Source organism: Buteo buteo, chromosome 29 (genome assembly GCF_964188355.1).
Source record: "Buteo buteo chromosome 29, bButBut1.hap1.1, whole genome shotgun sequence".
Classification (NCBI taxonomy): domain Eukaryota; kingdom Metazoa; phylum Chordata; class Aves; order Accipitriformes; family Accipitridae; genus Buteo; species Buteo buteo.
In genome coordinates this window covers 2271938-2293361 of record NC_134199.1, presented here as the reverse complement: position 1 = coordinate 2293361, position 21424 = coordinate 2271938, and the positions used below count along the sequence as shown (strand labels likewise).

The 21424-nt window shown below is 42.6% G+C and overlaps 1 protein-coding gene across 7 annotated transcripts in view; it reads left to right on the top strand.

Moving 5' to 3' along the window:
* Positions 1-17297, top strand: part of SEC14L5 (SEC14 like lipid binding 5) — a 41959-nt gene extending 24662 nt beyond the window's left edge. For all 7 annotated transcript variants that reach the window (XM_075018376.1, XM_075018378.1, XM_075018374.1 and 4 more), the window contains 11 exons: positions 227-446; positions 2213-2325; positions 7188-7377; positions 7721-7809; positions 8348-8418; positions 9056-9227; positions 9907-10041; positions 10446-10583; positions 11407-11652; positions 12060-12238; positions 13375-17297. In XM_075018376.1, coding sequence (XP_074874477.1) covers positions 227-446; positions 2213-2325; positions 7188-7377; positions 7721-7809; positions 8348-8418; positions 9056-9227; positions 9907-10041; positions 10446-10583; positions 11407-11652; positions 12060-12238; positions 13375-13480 — 1659 coding nt within the window. In that variant the 3' untranslated portion in view covers positions 13481-17297. The remainder of the gene's footprint in view (positions 1-226; positions 447-2212; positions 2326-7187; positions 7378-7720; positions 7810-8347; positions 8419-9055; positions 9228-9906; positions 10042-10445; positions 10584-11406; positions 11653-12059; positions 12239-13374) is intronic.
* Positions 17298-21424: the final 4127 nt, after the last annotated feature.

Here is a 21424-nt window from a genome sequence, read left to right as displayed (position 1 = left end):
ATCCATGGTATTAGAATGTGCCTGACCAGTGTTGCAGTTCACCACTTGTATGGTGCTTTCATACTGAAATTTTTCCAACGGGGTCATGCAGATGGAAGGAGATAACTATTTCCCTTCTGTTTGTCTCTAACAGTGTTAGTCATCTGTCCTGAGGAAAGTTTTTCTGCACCTTGCTGGTTCTGGGGAGATGGGATTGTTTTTTCCTAATGAGAGTTTTCCCCTTCAGGGCAAGGAAGTGATTGAACACTATCTGAAGGAGTTGATCTCCCAAGGGATCACATTCATCCCCCGCTGGACACCTCCCCCAGTGTGTGGACAGAAGGATGAGGGAGCCCCAGCTGTTGGACACGATGCTGATGATTTACCCCTTGAGTCTGGGACTCGTGGAACTACCAAAGAGCAAACTGGCAGCTCCTGCCCTCCAGCAGAAGCTGTCAGCCCTGACGGTATGCAGTGTCTGGGCAGTAGCAGCTGCTGGCAATCTAAATGCCTTGAGTAGCACTGACTAATGAGTTTATTTTTATTTTTTTGGCATGAGGTTTTTCTTTTGGGTTGTGAGTGGGGAGGAGGGAAAGTTATTTTCTTCAAGAAAAATGCAAACATAAACAATGGAACTTTTTTCCCCAAAACTGAAAAGCCAAGAAAAACTATGCAGGCAGTATGTTTTTGTTTGAGCTTAGAAAAACACTTGGTTTTGGTCTGACCCTTAGGGTATTTTATACCTTAAATTGGAGAAACTTAAAGGTATCTTGAGTATGCTATGATTGAATTACAATGAAATGTTTTGGCTGTTTCAAATTTAATGTTCTTGGGGATTGGTTTGGATGTTCTTTGCATCTATATCGGCCAAGACAAACTTGCAGAATGTTGCCTAACGCATTTCTCGCACAAAATGCCTGAACTGGACTTTATCTATGTGTTAATCTGATGATATCTTCTAGACTAAATAAAATTCTTTTCTGACAAAAAGAAGTAGGGGGAGCCTTTTAATTTAGACCTATGGTATTAGAAATAGGAGTTGTCATTCCTCAGAAGGAAAGACAGCATTTGTTTTGCTGAGTGTAACTAGGGCAAAAGCTTGGAATTCAGAACTATCAATGGTTCTGGTCTCACCAGACCTTCTCTGGTAGCTTCTCTGTATTGGAATCCATCTGGAAAAAGGATTGAAATCCACAGAGCAGCTAACTATAAGAAATGTTCATGTGCTTTAAGATTAAACTTAATCTAAGAGTGGCAGACCCTATCTAGCAGAAGAGGAGAGTAACTCTTATTTTTCTGCTTATATTCATGTTTAGGAAGTGATTAGTTTCCCTGGGACTGTTCCCCAGCTTGCTAGCTCTGTGGATTTGGTGGGGGCGTAGTACTTACAGAAATTATATTTGCTATTATCAGTCAGCAACAGCATATCCTGTGGGTGTCCAGGCCCTATTCTGTAGTTAATGGTATGTGCTGAAAAAAAAATAATCCTGCCTGATGAAGATCTAGCTCAGAGGTGGTCCTCCCAGCCCTCCTCCTCATGTGCCTGCATGCCTCCAGCACAGCTACTGGCCTGTGCTGCTCCCCTTTGGGTACCACCTTCTCCTTGCTGGCATCTGCACATACAAGCCTCAGATGGCACATCTGCTTCTATCTCTGAATGCTGGCAGTCTCAAACCCCTTGTCCTTTGTCTCTGATCTGGAGGGACCTTGAGCTGCTGGCATGCACAGAACTTCTCCTCATGCCAAAAATCTCCCTTGCTGTCAGAAATGGTAGTGTTACTCTCCCTGTCTCCTTGGTGTCTGTAAGCAGAATAACATTTCAGTTTTCAGCTAGATGCTTTTTTAGCCTCTTTGTCATTGGAATTGTGTGTGAGATCTTTAGGACACCAGGGGATTTAAGTGCCCAGGTCTTGGAGTGGTTAATGACATGAGTGCCAGAGCTCATGATATTTCTTTTAAAGCTGCTGCTGGAGCATTTCAGGGTTGAGTTGAAATATTAGTGTTCTAAGAGACAGGTGGAATGATCTAGCTTTGATACCTTATGTGCTGTCTGTGTCCTCATGCCCTCATCACCGTGAGAATATCACTTACTTTCCTCGGGCAGCTAAAATTAGGGCTTCTGTGCTCTACCAGTGTAAATCATAAGTAACCTGATGTGTAGAAATAACTGCACATCTCCTTTCTGGCTATGCCAAGTGTCCTCTGAATTATTGTTCTTTTTTTTTTTTTCCAGCTGACAAATTGGATGCTGATTACATTGAGCGATATCTGGGCCAACTGACTCCAATGCAAGAGAGTTGTTTGATCCGCCTTCGCCAGTGGCTTCAAGAAACGCACAAAGGCAAGGTGGGTAGGTGAGGCAGACAGTACCCCTTTGTAAACCTGAACACAGTTGTTCTCATAGCTTGTGTGCCTTCAACCCTCCAATAAAACTCAGGATCACAGACAATTTGTGTGTTGAGACTCACCTGTTTTGGCAAGGTTAGGTAAAAGGCCAGACATGGAGAATGGCCTGTGTGATCTCGCAGCAGGATCCAATGATATCACAGACTGCACCTGCATTGCCCAGTTCAGTGCTGCCAGTATTAAAAAGGCCACTCTGTTGTCCCCAAGCATAGAGCCTTTGCTGTGTATTGAGAGTAGGCATTGACGAGGGCTTGGTTGCCCAGACTGGCCTGTCTGGAAGGGTTGTGCTTCCCAAAAGCTGCAGGTTGGGGTGGGAGAAATGGTTAGCTGCACTGGTGGTGCAGCCCATGTCTCTGGACAATGCTGCTCAGCAGAGAGGCAGTTGGTAGCACTGAGCTCTCAGCTGCTGACATGAAGTAGCTATGCTGTGTGCATTACATCAGGCAGGTTGTGTAAGCTTGTACGGCTAAGGGCTGAATCCTTCTGAGGAGAATTCATTCTGTTCTTGTTTTTATCTCCTTTATCTAAATGTACTATTTCAAAACCACATAGGATTCAGGAAGTAGAGACAGCCTCACCTTGTGGTGTGAGGTACATTGTGTAAGTCTCTAGAGCTGAGGACACTAGATTAGGGGAAGTACAGCTGGGATTGGCCAGCTAGTATAGAAATATTTTTCCCTGAAAAGCAGCATGGGTGCTATGGGCTTAGATGTATCTTTGCTGTAATGTTCAGCAGCTGCTTGGCCTTCTCCTGGTTGAAGGGGATTCTCTATATCAGGTCAAGAGGGTAAGGGGTTTGTGGCTGAGAAAAGATCTAGGGCACCTCGGATGCCTCAAGAGGGATCTAACTCAAGATTTCCTGATGGAGAGAGGTTGGGTGGGAAGGAAGGACTGACCAAGGATAGCAATAGACAGATTAATTGGGTGGGCTGAGTAGATAGAGTGCTTAGGAAGAGGGGAAAACGGGAGAAACATGGTTGGAGCAAGTGATCCCCCTTGAAAACAGAGTACAGCTAGATAAGGTTTCGATAGTAATAGCTTCCTGGCTTAAAAGGTAACTGCTCAGTCAGTCATACAGAATGGGTTGGGAGGTACTCTGCATTGATGAGCTTTGGAAAATTTTAAATTTCTTTTTTTGTTGTTGGTTTTTTTCTTTTTTCTTTTAACTGGCCTTTCCAAAAGAGGCTACTGTTTGCAGGGAGCTTTGCCAGTACTTTCTGCATGCCTTGCTGTATCTTTCTCAGAGTTGAGAGAGCATGTCTCATCTGAGTATAAGAAGTTTAAATGTGATTTATAAAGCCCTGTTTTTTCTTGGAAAAGCTAATATGTGTCACCCATGTAGAAATAAAATGTTAACAAAGATTTAGTGCTATAGTTCTGTTGTTATTGAACTTGTGAAGAAGTCCCTTTCTGTGTGAGCATGTGCTTGGGTTTTATTGGTACTGATGAATGTGGATGGAGAAACAGTTACCAGAAAACCACAGGCTGAAGAGAACAGTATGTGTTGAGGTAGTGTGTGAAAGTCTCCCAGCAGCTGATAAGCTCCAGAAACTAACACCACTGTTGAATCTGTAAGAGCTGATAAATTCAGAACACCAAGCATTTGCCAAATCTGTCCAAGGCCACTGGTATACAGTAGCATCAACAACAAGTTGTATAACTTGGACCATGTCCAAGAGTATGGTGGTTGCTAGATGCAGGTAGAGACTACAGGAATATATATAGACCCAAGGGAACAAAGGACCCCTTGAAGGACTGTCTGAACACCTACCTGCAAGCTGTTATCATGTCACTGATGCTCTGCCTCTAAGTAAACAACTGGGGCTGGCCTCCCAACTAACCAGGTAACTGTGTGTGAGAGTGAACTGTGTGAATAGTTACCTGCTGATAACAGCTTAACTAATAAAACGGGCTCTACTAAATATTGGTTGTGATCTATGTCTCCCCTTATTCAGCTTCCTGTCAGATAAAAGGTACTTGACAACAAGCAGGTGCAAAACAAAGGGCAGAGATCAATCCCCATGCATAGTTGTGCTCTGAAATATAGAATGTGAGGCTTTTCAGGTCTACGGTGACCTGTCCAGTAAAACAGTGTGGACTCCTGTGTGGTAGGAGATATCTCAGCTATTGGGTATCCAGCTGAAAACAAGCCCTAGATGAGAGTAAGACAGTGAGACTTTATCCATGCATGTGATCTGCAAGGATCTTGGTTTCAGGTGAAAGAAGCACAATCTAAACATTAGCCTGTTTTGTTCTATGGGTTGTTTTTTTTCCGTCCCTCCTAGTCAGAGGCTGGGGAATGGAAGCTGAAGAAGGTAGAAGTGACAGCACATGAGCAAAAAGTGAAACAACTGCCTCTTGGGATGCTTGGAGCTCTGTGAGTGTGTGCAATCCCTTGTTCTTCCTGACAGCTGCTTGCTGTGTAGGTACCTTGGCAAGGTACAGCTGATTGCTGAGTGCTTTTAGCGACAGCTGGGAGCTGTCTTGTACCTTTTGTGTAGGCTTTGTGAGCTCTGTTCCCTATGTAGTCTTGAACAAGTAGGAAGGATGGTGCTGGCTATTGAAACTTTATTCTAAACCCCCTTACTGCTCCCCTGTTTGCTTCTCGTGATTGCCTGTCAGAATAATATGAAATCAGGAACTTATCCTACATGACTTGTTTTCTCTGGAGAGGCTGTTACCTTGCTGTGACAATCTGTTCTTTTAATTCAGAGCAGGGATGTCCTTATTCCTTTGTCAAAAAATATTTGTAGATGTCCTGTTTCTTGGAAAATGCCCCTTCTTATTTTTGTCCTCTTCCTCCTATCTCACTATCCATTCCCTATTCCTTTCAAAGCAGACATTATCCTTTAGAATCACAGTTATTATCCTTTAAAAAGCTGAGTAGTTGAAACAAACTTCAAATGGTGTTAAAATTGCAGATACTTAAAGCTAGTAGTCAATGGCTCTGTACCATGTAGAAGAGTACACATAGTTTCACTAGTAAATGGAAAGCCAGGCTGAAATGAAAACTTTGTTTTCTTGCATATGGAGTTACTGCTTTGATTGGACAAAGATAAGAGACTAATTCCACTGTGGAATAAGTCCCCTCAGAGCTTCCTGCCTTTGGTCCAAACAGCAGTGCTGAATTTGCCTCTTACCTGAAGCTATGTACAGTAAGTATAGGTTTGAAAGGTTACAAAACCTTCTAACAGCCATCCCCTCTCCTGGGACTTACAGGAGATTGAGGGGCTTTTGTAGTTGTTTGTGGTTTTTGTCTGTTGTCTTGTGAATAACAGCTTCCTCTGAGCAGCAGAAATGCAAATGTAAATCACCTGATGAAAACTGCTGCCTTTAATCTTGCTATGATGCAGAAAGTTTTGGTGGAATTCTTCTAAATACATCTGAGATCCTATTTGGGAAGGCTGCCCTTTTCCTTTCTATGATATACAAATGCAGTGTTTGTAGTGTTAGAATATGCTGAACAGTGTTAATCTCCCATCTTCTCTTCAGGTGCTTCTAGGCTTGGTTTTAGGCTGCCTGAACTGTACCCCTTTCTTTAGGTGGAATCAATTCTTAATATTTCTTGCAGCTTCATACCAGCTTGTGAAACTGAGATTGCTCCCAGCCTGACACTGCTGGCTGCTTTGCTTTCTTCCCCGCTTTCTGTTTTCGTGAGCATGTCAATGAACAAACAAAAGAGCTTTGACTCCTGAACACATGCTTTTTTTGTATTACAGCAGGGCTCAGATTGCTTGCATTGTGCAAAGCACAGTACAGATATTCTGGAGGAGACTATCCCTGCTTGACAGAACTTGAATTTTTAGTGGAAACTTGATGTAGCGAATGAGGTCAAATGCTTTTGGGGAAGTTGGAGTGAAGGGACTGAGAATTCATCAGCATATGCAGCTATAATCCAGTTGTTTTTGCAACTGACAGGCTTTTAGTCAAATTTGGCACTTCTGTGGAATCTATTAGGTTTATTGTTAATTCTTGCTGCTTAATATTACTGGCAAATTTTCTTTGATTTCTTCCCCCCGCCCCCCCCCCCCGCCCCGCCCCGAAGGAAACATGGGAGATTGGTAAGGAGGTTGGAATAAGCCATTCTACAGACTTGGTTTAGGAATGTTTTTGTGCCTGTGATGCTAGAATTACTGATAGAAAGTGTTGGGATGAGTGATACAGAGAGGGTATATTGTAGTTTTGGTTGACCTGTTTGTTTTGGCAAGAATTAGTATGATGTGGTGGGGCAGGGAAGCCTGTGGAAGAACACAAAAGCTTTCCTGTTCAAACAACACCAGGGAAGCATGGTCAACAGCAAAACAGAAGAGGTGCCTGCATAAGAGCTGGCATTGGTGCTAGTGGGTAGTCATTTGAACACTGTACAGTCATGATCCCCTTCCAAACCGTGCATGCTTAACTTGGTTAATATGTTACCTATGGATGCTTTCCATCCTTTGCTAATTTGCCCTATGCGGGGAGGTAAGCTTGCAGTTCTCTCACTTTCATACAGTATTTTGTTTGTCCTTGTGGATAGCTAGCTGAGGGAAACTTTTGCCAGCCCCGAGTGTGCTGGAGCTTCTGGCAACCAGATCAGTGAAAGACTTCTCACAGGCTGTGAACTGGTCGCTGCTTTTGTGCTCTTCGCACCATCTGCTGCATTCAGCTGGATTAGTTAAGGAGGGAGGGAGAAGGAATGTAGGTTTAATATTTGTTATCTTAGTTTTAAGAGTTGATAAAAATGGTGCATGCTCTGCAGGCTTTATGGAACAGTGGTACAGGTAACGTACCAGTCTTGATCCTTGGACTTTCTCTCGTCTCAGATCCCCAAAGACGAACATATCCTTCGATTTCTGCGGGCTCGTGACTTCAACATTGACAAAGCTCGAGAAATGCTCTGTCAGTCATTGTCTTGGCGAAAGCAGTACCAGGTGGATTATATCCTACAGTCATGGAGGCCCCCAGCCCTCTTAGATGAATACTACACTGGAGGATGGCATTATCAAGACAAAGGTTAGAAGCTGCCCCTTACATTGGCACTACAACAGTTTGAATTATAGGACCTCATAAGTAACCCGGGATTTTTGGAGAAAGTTGTATTGATGCTTTAAACATTAACAAAGCAGTTCAACGCCTGTAAATAGCCACTCTGTTTTGCTGTAGTTTTGTTATTTTCTCTGCACAGATCAGGCAGACTAGAGCTAGTACAAAGCAGCATCTCTTTGATAAGGTTGCCTTTGGATATGATATTTATACCTTTCAAATATTTAATATGGCTTTTATAAAAGGTACTAGAGTGATAGCCTGGGAGACTAGAGTACTTCCCTCTTTTTCAACCCTTATGTTTGTTTTGAAGATGGACGACCACTCTACATCCTTCGTCTCGGCCAGATGGACACAAAAGGTTTGGTGAAAGCTCTGGGAGAGGAATCGCTGCTGCGACATGTAAGTTGTACTCTCATTTCTCCCCTGAGAAAGTCTATTTCTCTTGGGGTGTTTAGAAGCCTTGATATAGTGCAGCTGGAATCTACCTGCCTGACACAAGTAATTCCTGTGTTTTGTGGCTGGCAACTCAAAGTTGACTTAGTGACTTTGGCACAGCATAGCTTCTCTGTTTTCCTGCAGAGACAGAAGTGAAACTTTTATAATGGTATGAATGGGCCAGAAGGATGTTTTCTGATAACTTGCAGTTTAGCTATAGGCTTTCCATGGCCCTTTTGTGCAGCTCTGCTAATAACATTTGATCTTGAGACTCTTATATTTCATCTTAAATTTTTCAGTATCTGTACCTTGTATGATGAGCAAAACTTTTCAGTAGAGAAGCCTTTTTTTAATGTATGCTCTTATTCTCTGTTTTGCACACTGCAAGTTCTCAAACTGGTATACTTCCGGGTTCTGTATTTTTTGAAATAAGATCTCTGGGCTATCCTGGTTTCTTGGTCATACTCAGGCTAATCCTAGTCTGTACTGTGTTTGATTTCAGGTTCTGTCAATTAATGAGGAAGGACAAAAGAGATGCGAGGAAAATACCAACATCTTTGGCCGTCCCATCACGTTAGTATAGTTAGTTTTCTTGTATCCTTACAGAGTTTGAACTGACATGAGAAGAATGCTCATGTGAAGGTTTTAGATTATGTCCTTGGGGTTAAATGGCAGACAGCAGTGTGTGTTTTATGCATGGGCTGTTCCTGGACTTGGGGTTATATAGGGGACTTGAATGCAGATAAATTCTACAGCTTCATATGAGATCAAGTATTGGTCCTTCCTTATGTCTTTTTCTGTCCCCCTTCTGTTAAATGTAATCTTGCTATCTTACTGATTTTAATCCAGATCCATGAAATTCTCTTTTTTTTTATACAAGACACTGTCTGCCAGATTCCACTTTCATTTAAAATGTGTTTTTTTAATTATTTTTAGTGACAGGCCTGCATACCTTCACCCTCTTCCGCACTGACAGCATGTGTTCTTGCCTTTGGAGTTGTATGTCTGGTTTACCTGAAAGCTGACTGGATTCAGTCTGTCTGCTGCCTGAGTGGAGATCTACTTTTTATTGGAACTGCTAGTCTCCCTTTGTTGGCTTCACTAGATCCTGTACAGGCTATGGTGTTACTGAAATATTCTGTGGATCATAAATGAGCAGCCACTGTGCAATGAAGGTTCTTACAGGTCTTTTTCTGCATGTTTATTTTAGATCCTGGACATGTCTGGTAGACTTGGAAGGGCTGAATATGCGGCATCTCTGGAGACCTGGAGTAAAGGCCCTGCTTCGGATAATTGAGGTTGTAGAGGACAACTACCCTGAAACTCTGGGGAGACTACTGATAGTGCGAGCACCCAGGGTTTTTCCTGTGCTCTGGACTCTGGTGGGTGAAACCCGGACTCAGGATCATAAGCACTTGTGCGTGTACAAATAGCTAAATCATGCAGTCAAAGTTCTGCTTATTTAAAGAGTTAGGGAGGAAAAAGCTTCCAGGTATCTTAGGGCTGAACTCCTGAAGAGACCACAGCGTTGCTACAGAGCAAGCCATAGCATGCATGCACCTCATTTGATTCTAGTGGCTATCATCCACCAGGGCAGGACAGGATGTTGGACCTAAACTGCAAATCCTTATGTAGCAGTGGTAGCCCAAACTTGGTGGGTTTTCATGTTGATGGGAAGAGACAAGTATTTTTTAATCTCATGCTGGAGGACACTGAAGAGAAGAGTAATAAATATGGTTCTGCCTGGTGCCTGCTGACTGTTCTGGGAATGTGAGAACATGCTCGTTAAATTTCTCATGAGGCTTATGTGGTGCGATGATTACAAACTTATTTCGCATACAGTAGAGAATGGTTGTGAGACAATATAGTACACTTCCCATTTGTTACCACTTTCTTTGGGGAAGTGGCTCAGAGTTGTGAAGCTCTGCACAACTACTGGTCTGCATTCCTGCTGATGAGGCCTTCTGGTCTAGAGCCTGAAGCCTCTGTGTAAGATAGGATAAACATTGTCTCTAACTTCACTCTGTGACAGTAGTGTCTTCTGTCCGCTTTTTATTTCAGGTCAGTCCCTTTATCAATGAGAACACAAGGCAGAAATTCCTCATTTACAGTGGGAATAACTATCAGGGTCCAGGAGGGCTCGTAGACTACGTGGACAAAGATGTGATCCCAGACTTCCTGGGAGGAGACTGCATGGTGAGTTTTCCTTCCTGTTGTGCAGGTGGAATCTGCAATGTGCAAGCTCCCTTGATTCCCTCCTTCTCAACACTCTGGCCTTCCACTCCCTTCTGAAAGATGGTTAAACCTCTGTTCTGGCTGGGATACCCTTAGGCTGAGCACAGTGCAGTTAATTTTGCACAGGAGACTTTACCCTGAAGTGGTGATGCTGCACTGGAAAAGGGGGTTAGAGGTCAGCTCTCTAAACAGAGCTTAGATAAACTATTGTAGTTCAAGTAAACTTAGTCCCACTGTGAAACCTTATACTAGCTGAGGGTATCATCCTCTGTCTGACAGCTGGCGAGCGTTCATAGTACAGATGACTTGATACATTACCATTAGATTAGTACGAACCCTCATACTTGTTTGTCTGACTCTTCTAGTGTACTGTCCCAGAAGGTGGGCTTGTTCCTAAGTCACTTTATCAAACAGAAGAAGAGCCAGAGAACTCGGATCACATCCGGTTATGGACAGAAACTATCTATCATTCTGCGAGTGTCCTCAAAGGAGCTCCACATGAGGTACAGACCAGAATCTCATAAGGCTGAAGGAGGTGCTGAACTGATATCAGTGGTGTGTTCCTTCTGTTAAGGCTGACAAGAACAATGAAGGGCTCCCAAAGTGTGAGCATGAGATGGTTCAGCAGCAACGTGCCTTTCTTGGGAAGGCTAATGCTAGTGAACAGCTAGAAGAGTGGAAGTTAAGAACAGCCATTTGAGAAACAGTGTCACTTATCTCTACTATGGCATAATCTTCTGCAAGATACAGTCTCTTCCTCCTCCTTCTTGAGGAAATAAAACTCCCTCAGTTTTCCTTCTGATAGTACAGCTTCCATTCCCAGTGGCATAGCTAGGACAGTAATGGTGGTGATATAAGAAGGTATGTACTGGGAACATCCTGATGGGGGTCATCAGAAAACAGAATGTTCAAAACCAGAGCACTTAAGTGTCAAAACAGTCCACTAGCTTCACTGATGATGAGTAACTCTGATTTGGCCTGCTTAAGACTCCTTAAAAAGCAGCAGTGCCTTTTGGAGGCTGTAGCTGCTCAGAAGGTGCTCTTTGCTTTGTCCCAAATGCTTTGCTTCAGTTCCATTGAGGTTTTCCTAGAACAAGTAAATGATTTACAATCTGATACAGGGGAGAGATGGGGTAAAAATGCCTGAGATGTACTGTGGCAGAAGACTGGCAATGGGAATCAGACTATATCCTCCTTAGGAATCAAGACCAATAGCTTAACTGAAGGATTGTAAAGAAAAGCATGTTTGCAGAGTGGGAAGGAATATGCTGGCTGTCACCTGAAGACCTGACTCTTTGCACCGTGTTTGTTCTGTTCCCTTCTTAGATAGTTGTGGAGATTCTGGAAGGGGAATCTGTCATCACCTGGGACTTTGACATTCTGAAGGGAGATGTGGTGTTCAGCCTCTTTCACTCCAAACGTGCTCCTGAAACAAGTCATAAAGAAGCCACATTACCAAGTACCTCTGCTGCTGGGGACAATATGCAACTAATTGATAAGACGTGGGTCCTTGGGGTGGATTACAGCCGTATGGAATCTCCACTGGTTTGCCGGGAAGGAGAGAGCATCCAGGTCTGATGTGTTTGGGTCCTGGCAGGGATTTTATAGTCCTAGCAAACTCCAAAACGGTCTGGTGCTGGGGCGGTGAAGGAATCGATGGCATGGGAAATCATGTATTGCTTGGAAATGGTGGTTGTGGTCATCATTCTCTGGATTCCCTGTGAAAGTGGTTGCTATTGCAGTCCTAATTTAGACTGAGCCATTGGAAAGAGATTCAATAATCCATGATAAAAAGCTAATTGAAAATAATGTTTATTTTTTTACTAGCATTACAGGGGTGTGGCTCAGGCAAGTAAAATAAACGAATGGTGTATGGTCCCCAAAGTAGTCAGCTCAATAGTTTCTTTTGACTTTGCCAAGTCATTCGTCTGTTTCTTAAGATGCCTGGTAGTCACTTGATGGCACTCTTTCTCTCCCAGGGATCTCATGTGACTCGCTGGCCTGGCTTTTACATTCTCCAGTGGAAAATGCATGGCCCTCTGCCCTGTTCTGGCACTAGCCTCCCTCGGGTGGATGATGTTCTTGCCTCTCTGCAAGTTTCCAGTCACAAGTGCAAGCTTATATACTATTATGAGGTGCTTGCATCCAAAGACTTCAGGTAAGAGATTTACTGGGGGGCGTTTACTGTACGATTTGCAATAGAGATGCCAAATGAGAGGACTGAGTGTGAGTTAAACATCCAGATACCAATGACCTCTGCAGGGTGTGCATTTCATTGGTGAGAAGTTAGTTAGATGGACATGAACTTGGTGGCATTTTGCACCAAGAATCTCCTTTAGTGCTGTAGGTAATAAGGGACCCCTTGGACCAGTGCTTCAGTTTTTGCTTACAGCTACCTGAAGAGGGGGAGGTTTTTGACTGAGGAGTTTTGTGATCTTAGTTGGGAACGTTTTGAGAAGTTACTTTTGGAGTAACTTAACAAATATCAGATGGGCTATGTCATGCATATTTTGTTTGGCACTTGAGAAGGATGTCAGTCATGATTTTGAGAGTGCTTTCTGAATAGGTGAATACATCAACCTTGAGAGGATTTGCCTAGCCTCCTTTAATGCTAAAGGTACTTTTCAAATTACCCAGTAGTTTGAATTCTTTGCAAGTACTTGACCTTTTGCTAGGAGCTGGAGGAAGTGTTAGGGAGAAGAGACTTGCAGGTGAGCAGGTGGTGACTTTGAGAATGTGACCTGGCCAGATCCTGTGGAATCAGAGCAGCAGCAAATTCCTCACTCCAGTCATTCAAACCTGTTTCTTGTTGCTCTACCTACATAGAATGAGTCAGGAACAGCAGGCAGTCACAGCTACAGTGAACCTATTCTGCTTTTGGCAGAAGGAGCTCAAAGACCATGGCTGGACACGCTGAAGTTGGGACTGTCATGCTTAGCAGGCTGGAGTTCTCGGGTTAGCAGTGGCATTGCATTTGCTGAGCTATGCTGCATTTGGAATGCTCTTGAGTTTTCCTTTCTGCTCAGGGGCAGTGAATGCAGCCCCACCGAGGCTTCAGCTGTGTCCCACTCCCAGAATAACTGCAAGAAACAAGGTATGATACCTGTAACTAGGAAAAAAGATATCTCTGACAAATTAGTTTTTCATCATGACGCAGAGATTCTTAGAGACCAAGTTGAAAATGATGGGACAAAAAATAAAGTACTTTTGTAAGTGTTATAGAAAGTAAGCTGATCTGTCAGATCCATTAATAGCTGCCTTCCTAACAAATATATCTGTTTTGTCCCATCTCAGGGGATCCATGTCAAGCCTGGAATCTTGCAACAGCGGCTTTTCCCAGCTGAGTGGAGCCACGACATCTTCCAGCCAGTCCCAGAGCAGCTCCCATCTTTCCAGATAGCCAAGGCTACAGCAGCAAGGAAAAATCGCTCGGGGCTTCCTGACCCCCCCCAGAGCTGCTCTGTGCACCAAACCAAAGAGCCTCCAGGGGCTGAGCCTTGAGGTAGTCGTTCGTGTGACCACAGGTAGCAGCCATTTGGACACAGAGCGGCCTCTGGGAGCTACTTTAAATGTGAACTTGGAATACAAATGACAGATTTAGAAATTTTATATCAGATGCCTACTTCTCAGTAGGCTTTTCAACAAATTGTTTTTTGGATGAATGTCAGTTTGCATGAATCCATGTATTACTCAACTTTAAAGGGCTCTTTCCAATCAGTCCTTTTCCTAGGTGTGGTAGAGGAGACTGATGTTGCCTTATCTGTTTGATCTGTAGGACTAGATTATTCATGTGTAGCAAAACTAATCTAGTTTTCTGGGTGCCCAGGGTACCAGTTACACATCAGAAAGTAAAGTGGGCATTTCAGGGGCAGGAACTTGAAGCAAACTGTAAATACCTTTATACAGATAAGATGTTTCAGAAATCAGTTCCAGGTCAAACCTAAAACCTCTTCCTATCTGACAGGATGCTATTAGGAAATGTGTTGGATTTTTTTAACCCGCTGAGATGCAAAAGTCAAAATGGTTTTCTAGAAAGTGCAGGCAGAGAGTCTGCCTCCAGTAAGCAGCATCTTTCTTAAAGATAGACTATTGTTCCTTTTTCCTCAGGTTTACAAGCAATAATGAGTAGATCTGACCCATCTCATCAAAGTGGATGGGAACTGAATCAAATTATAAAGGGCTAAGAAAAGCAATATTTTATTTCCTGAAGGCACAAAATTTTATGGCAGTATTATAGAACTTGCTTCTTTAAAACAAGAACTAACTTGAAGAGAAAACTTAAAAAAAAAAAGCATGTATGTATTTAAGCACTTGCTGAAAAGTATTTATTCAAATACTAGCTTATTTTAAATTAATTTTTAACTTATTTATAATTTCAGAAATGACTATTTATTAAATCCAGTCACCTTTTTTAATGGGATGAACTTTGTTTTAGAAAGGAGTAACTGATTGTCTTCAATCCCAAGAAATCTTTCTACTTAGGTTCTAATCTTTGTGTTTGCTGGGTGTTCTTGTGTAAAGGGCTGTATCATACATAGCATTTGGGGTAAGGGCTGTGTGTCATCTTTTCCTGCAAGGTGAGGTTATAGTCCAATGCTTTTTGGACTCAAGGGATGTTTCTTAGGATTAAGAAGCAAGCATTCTGTTTAGGAGTTATAAGAAGATGATGCATCTTCAGAACACACCAAAAATACCCTATTTGTCCATGATCTCCACTGATTATTCCACAGAGTAGATGTGTAGCAAAGGTGCTAGTGATCCATTTATCAGGTTGGGTAGCAAAGTTATACGTGTTCTCGTCTAGGTGGCAACAAAATGAGAATAGATGTCTGATACTCAATTGCCCTTGGGCAGTAGTTGCAGCTGGCAGACACACAGGACTTGTGATGTGGACAGATGTCTGCTTTTGGATCCAGCTGTGCTGTGTGAAGACCTCATCCCCACCAGCTGGAGGTTACCTCTGCACAGATCTGCTGTCTACAGAAGCGCATTGCAAGGGTACTGCCCCTGCAGTTGTTCAGGTTATCCCAGCCAAGTAGCTCATGTCATGTAATGTGGTGAATGTGGTCTATAATGACTAAGTTTCCAGTTCCCCAGCTGGGGAGCAGCACAGACAGTTCTGGGCTTGGGGCAAGGGAAAGCACAGCTGGTGGTGGAAGTGTGGCGGCTTCTTCCAGCACAGCAATCCATGTATCCATGGCCATGCTTCTCGGTAATGACTTGGGGTTTCTTTCCCTCTCACCAAGTTTTTACTAAGGTTGATGGAATCTGTGCAGCTGAGAACTACAGGTGTGTCAAGTAGTTCCTTCTAACCCTGCTTTTTTAATAACTGGTTTTGAAGTACCAGGCATTGACAAAGGAGAAAAGAGCCCCAGTATTTGGAACAATGGGAGATGAAGAACTTGATGTGCTTATTTAAGTTGCTTGGATTTTTTTAAAGGATTGGAGCCAGGGAAATTACTCTCCCACCTTGCATCTCTCGCTGTGAGAGCAGAACAGGTAACTTAGTTATGCAGGCCCCAGGAAAGTTCTGATTTCAGAGAATTCTGCAGTTGTTCTGTGGACTTTACCATTTCTCCCAGATGAATGAAACTTCTGTCTCTGGCATGTCAGCATAATTGGAGTCTGATAGACAGGGAGAAGTACTACCTTTGCTCTGGAAAATCAAGAGTTCCAGAATTAAAAGTGCATGTGTGTATCACTTATGTAAAATCCTTTACCCCTACTTAATTCTGATGCTATTTAACAAACACACACACACATATATATATATATATATAAACTTATACCTGTTTCTTTTCTGAGTTAAGAAAAGGTGGCCTGTCCACCTATGTCAAGGCTGGTAATTAATGTCCAATTTAGAAAAATAGATGACATGTCCAATTTAAAAAATTAATGTCCAAATTAGAAAAAATAGATTACATGTCCAATTAAAAAAAATTAATGTCCAATAAAAAAATAGATGACATGTCATGAATCAGTCCCATACATCCCCACATAATATCATTTATATTCAAAAAACGTCTTTCCAATTAATTACCCCAGGGGGCTAGCACTAACCCTAGTTGTCATGAAGGAGTTAGTTTTACCCTCAATGTAAGATAGAAAAGATAAAGACTTTATTGAAAAGTTCATTAAGCAATAGAATTACAATTGCTACTACAATCATACATTAAGATCTTACAGTAGTTCATGTTTGACTTGCAAATATATGCACAATATCTACTGAAGTAAATAATGCCCTATTTGATAAACAACACACAGCCTTTTCTTGTCAGTAACTAGAGAGTCCTAAAGCTGTTAGTACTTTGTAATTGCCTTGATACCATTTTCCACATGCTCCCAAAGGACATCTCTTAAATTTAGTAATCTTATAAAATTCAAGAATTGATGAATGCTCTCCAAGGTGATGATATTTTCTTACTTTCTCTGCCACTGCATCCACCAGTGATGTTGGTTTACTCTCATATCTAATTGTAATATCTACAGCTAAGGCCTGATTTCCCTTAACAAATACTAAATCAGGTTTATATAATTGATTTTGTTCATGTTTTAACAATGGCTTTTGAAATACCATTCAATCTTTCTTTTTAGCTTCCTGCGCCAGTATTTCACATAGTTGTTTATGTCTTTTTATCCTGGCATCTTGTACCACGGGACAGTATCCAATGATATGTGAACAAGTTTCATTCTCTGCTTGACAATGCCAACATGATTTAATTTGGGACTCTTGTCTTCCTCTTGCCAAAAATTCTTTTGTAGGGTAGACGTTTGCTCTCAGCTGTAATGCTGTGATGAGTTTTCTATGGGGAATGCCTCTGTAATATTCAATCCAGTTGTTGCTGACTTTATCCTTCTGAAAGTTGTAAACCCCCTGGCCCTGGGAGCGCAGCTAGGTCCAATTCACAAATTCTTGTTTTTGCCAGTAACAAGGTTTTGGAAAGATAGTTTTTGGAGCAGGTGTCTCCCATTCTGAAGGTGGTTCTTCATTGCCCAATTCCTCTGATATCACCATAACTGCCCTCAGGTCCCAGATGATGGAATTTTATCCTTATCTCTTCCAGTTGTAATCCATAGTCTTTCAAATTCTCTCTCAATTCCCTCTTGTCTCACAATTGCTCTTGTTGCTTCATCCGAAGATTGAGCAATTCTATACAGTCTTCAGGCTTATACACTAGGGATCAATCCCAAGAGTCTGGTAATACCTAGGCCTGCATCCCGAGTACTGGAATACAGGATGGCATCACAGGTACTTGCTGGTAGATGTAACCATTCCTTCACAGCTGTTCAAATTGTTGGGTCAGGTGTTTCCAGGTATGTTACTTTTACATCAGCATGGTCTGCTAGGTAGATCAATCATGGGATAATATATCCCTTCGAGATGTCCACCTTCTGAAATGGTTTCAAAGAGGACTTTCCATTGTAACCAATCCTTTATTTTCTCCGGTAGTTCTGGTTTTGATATTCCAGACCATGGGTCTATGCATAGGCCCAAGTACTTTTCAGAGCTACCAGGCTCAATTGTGTTGAGGGGGCTGCCATTAATTAGCCATGGAGGACAGTCATTGATCATACACGAGTCTCCAGTAGGTTGGATGTAGAAACCATGGCATTTTTCCCCCTGTGTCTTGACACCCGTTAGATGGCAAAAGACCTCTAAAATTTTGATATTCTTCTGCGTGCTGCCCCATGATCCACTCAGCAGTACTAGGTCATCTGCAAAAGCCATGGTTATATGTTTTGAGCAGTGTTGGAATCCATTTCCATCTTCCTCAAATTTACACAGTAAGAGGTCTACAGATAAGGTAAATTAATTCTGATGCTAATTAACAAAGTGTTATGGAGGGTCACACAGTCAAATCCAACAGGTGTTAAAACTCAGATTTATTATTCACTAAAAAGTTAGTTAGAACTCCGACAACATTTGTGAACCACAGGTTCAATGATGTAAGGGGAATTGGTACTACACAGCTGACTTAAGAATTCTTAAGATTTAAAATGATGACTCAAAATGCATGTATCACTCACCTAAAAGATGAGGGCTCTCAACCTGCAGGAGTTACCTAGGGCAGTGTCCCAACCCAATGGGGAGTCCCCAACTGCAGACCCGCTGCTCTGAGGAGGGCTGATTCAAAATGCCCTCTGGAGGGACCCTGTTTATACCCTTGTCGAATCTGACCTGTGGTCATTTTATTCCCTATTGGCCAAAAGGTCAACACCTCAGTGTACCTGGCATATCTCGATTGGTCAGTTTCAGGTAAATTTTCAACCTGCTGCCTCTAGGGTTTGGGTTTTTTTTCCTCTCCCTGCCTGGAGAAGTTTTCTTTCCTGTTGGGGAGGGGGGGGGTGGGGGGTGTGTATGTGCCACACAAACACATATAAATTATACATGTTTCTTTTCCAAGTTAAGTAAAGGTGGCCTGTCCACCTATGTCAAAATTGGTAATGATATTCCAAATTAGTAAAATGTTGACATTTCCAATTGATCTTTTGTCCAAATTTAGAGTAAGTGATGTGACATGACCACAAGTTTCTTATTACTCTCCCAACCTTTCCAGTGCCAAGGTTGATCCTTCCAAGATTTTACCCAGGGACTTCCCTATCTCTAAACATCGTGAGTCAAGTTAGCAATACCTCTGATGATTTAGCAGGCAGGGTAGGGGTAACTTTATTAAAGAAATAAATGGCAATACAGCAAAACAGCAATACAGCGGAACGATAACAATCAAATACTTAAGTTCTTACAGCAGTTCTTGATTGACTTGCAAAAATATATATAAAATCAACAGACATAAATAATGCTTTCTTTGATATAGAACATGCAGTCTTTTCTTGCCGGGAACTTGAGATTCCCAATGCTTTTAACACTTTGTAATTGCCAGAATACCATTTTCCTTGCACACCCATGGGGAATCCCTTAAATTTGGTATTTTTGGCATTCGTTAGTTCTTGAATTCGGTCTTTAAGATGGCAATATTTCTTTCTTTTCTGCTACCATGTCTGACAATGATGTCAATTTACTTTCATATCGAATTGTCACATCAATAGCTATCGCCTGATCTCCCTTTACGAATACCAGATCAGGCTTATATATTTCATTTTGTTCATCTTTTAATATAGGCTCCTGGAACACAATCCAGTCCTTTTTGGCTTCAGTTATCGATATTTCACATAACTGATTATGTCTTTTGATGCTAGCATCTTGTAGTGTGGGGCAATACCCAATGATATAAGCACACATCTCATTTTCCGCTTTACAGTGTCAACAGGATTTTATTTGATTCCTGTCTCCCTCTTGCCAGGAATTCCCTGGTGGGATACACATTAGCTCTTAATTGCAGTGCAGTGAGGAGTTTTCTGTGAGGGATACCCCTATATCGTTCAATCCAATTGTTACTAATTTTATCTTTCTCAAAGTTGGTAATACCTCAGCCCTGGGACTGCAACTTGGTCCAATTTATAAATTTCTGGTTTTGCCAGTCACATGGTTTAGGAAAAATAATTTGGGGGGCTGATAGTTCCCATTCTGAAGCTGGTTCCTCTTCACCTGCTTCCTTAGATGTTACCCTAATAGCACTTGGGTCTCCAATAGATGGTATTTTATTCTTGTCACCTCCAGCTGTTACCCATAGTTTTTCAAATTCTTTTTCAATCCCCTCTTGTTTTACTATTGATCTTATTACTTCATCTGAGGACTGTGCAATCCTATGCAGTCTTTGAGCTTGTATACTGGGGATCAGATCTGAGAGTCTCGTGATGCCTAAACCTCCATCACGCTAGAAACAGTTTCAAACTGACTCCTAAAGCGTCAGGAGAAGACCCAGCCTCGTCCTCCCTGTGCTCTTTGAGGATTTCAGCTTCTTGTGGCTTGATTCTTACATGGTTGGTCACATCCCGTAGTGGTAACATTCGTGTTTCCTGTGATTCCCTTGGTTTGCTCTGGTTAAGAATTTCTTCCATTGCACTGGATTTATTTTTTTTTTTTCAAATGTGGCATGTGCTGTTCTCCTCCCACCAGTCAAAGTTTTGGGTGTTTAACTCTTGTCAATGAGGCACCTGGAACCTGGCACCCCTGGCAGGTCTCTGAATGAGCCAGGAAGAGATGAAGGGCTGGTCCTATGGAGCACTCCCTCCAGCTGGCTCCAGGGATATCACAACCACGGTTTTTTCCTCTTGTTCCTTGGTAGTACCGCTCTCCTGCCCCACAAGACACTGCTGCACACATCTGTTTGGGAAGCATTTTGTGATCTCTCTCTTGTCAATTTTAAGCAGAACTGCCTGGGTTATTCCACCTACAAATTTACTTTGCTACCAATTTAAATAATGCAATATAGGGGTTTTTTTCCCCCCCTTTTTTTCCTGAATGTTAACATAACAGGAGAAAGGGGGCAGCAGCCTGGATCTTGTGGCTGATGCTGTGCTGTGCTTTTTAAACCTGACTTTGTGAACTGCAGATAGAAGAGAAGCAGAATACTTCTAAAACACCTTCCCCCCCCCCCCCCCCCCCCCAATGACATCAGCACGTTTTAGAAAATAAAACATGCAGTTGCCTTCACAGCAGCCTCTTGTGAGTTGAGACTGGGAGGAGTTCTGGATTCTGGGTCCCTGGGAGCCTCTTATCTCTCAAAAGCCTCTTAAGCCAGAACCTTGAAAAACAGACTCCAGTTTTGGGTGCTGAGCTAGTGATGCAGCAAGGCCCTCCCTGCTCCCCAGCCATATCCTGGGAGCCGCTCCTCAGTGAAGTCAGTGAGCTCAGGCTGTGTTCAGGTAACTAGCTGGGTACTTTAAAAAATAGCTCCTCAGTAGATTGGGGCTTTCCCCTGTTTCAAATACTCCATATGCAAAACATGATACCTACCTCAAAGAGCTGTTGCCATGTTTAATGTGGGATATGAGACCTCAAGAGCAAGGATGCTATGCTGTAGGTACAAAGTGTTGTGCCATTGTTTACAATTAAATATGGCCACATGTGAAACCTTTATTCTTAGTAATTTCTACAGGTTTGCCCCATCCTGCTGTTTACTGGCTTCTGTCCCAGTAGGATGGGGAAAGGCAAACATGGAGCATGTCACCAGTGGGCACGCACTTAAGGTGGATGTCAGACTAGACTCGGGGTAAAGCTGGAATGCAGCACCTGAGTCATTTGGGCTAAACATCTTGCCACCTTTCAGCTTTGAAAAGGGCTTTTTTAACTGCTGTGGACAGAAGAGCTTAGCCTTGTGGAGGGACCGAGGGGGGGCTCTAGCCCAGGAAGGTGCAAAAAGCAGCAGTGCTGGCTGCTTTACCACTTCCATGTGCCATGGGTTAAGCTGGAAACTGGCACTCTAATGCACTCTCAGCAGGG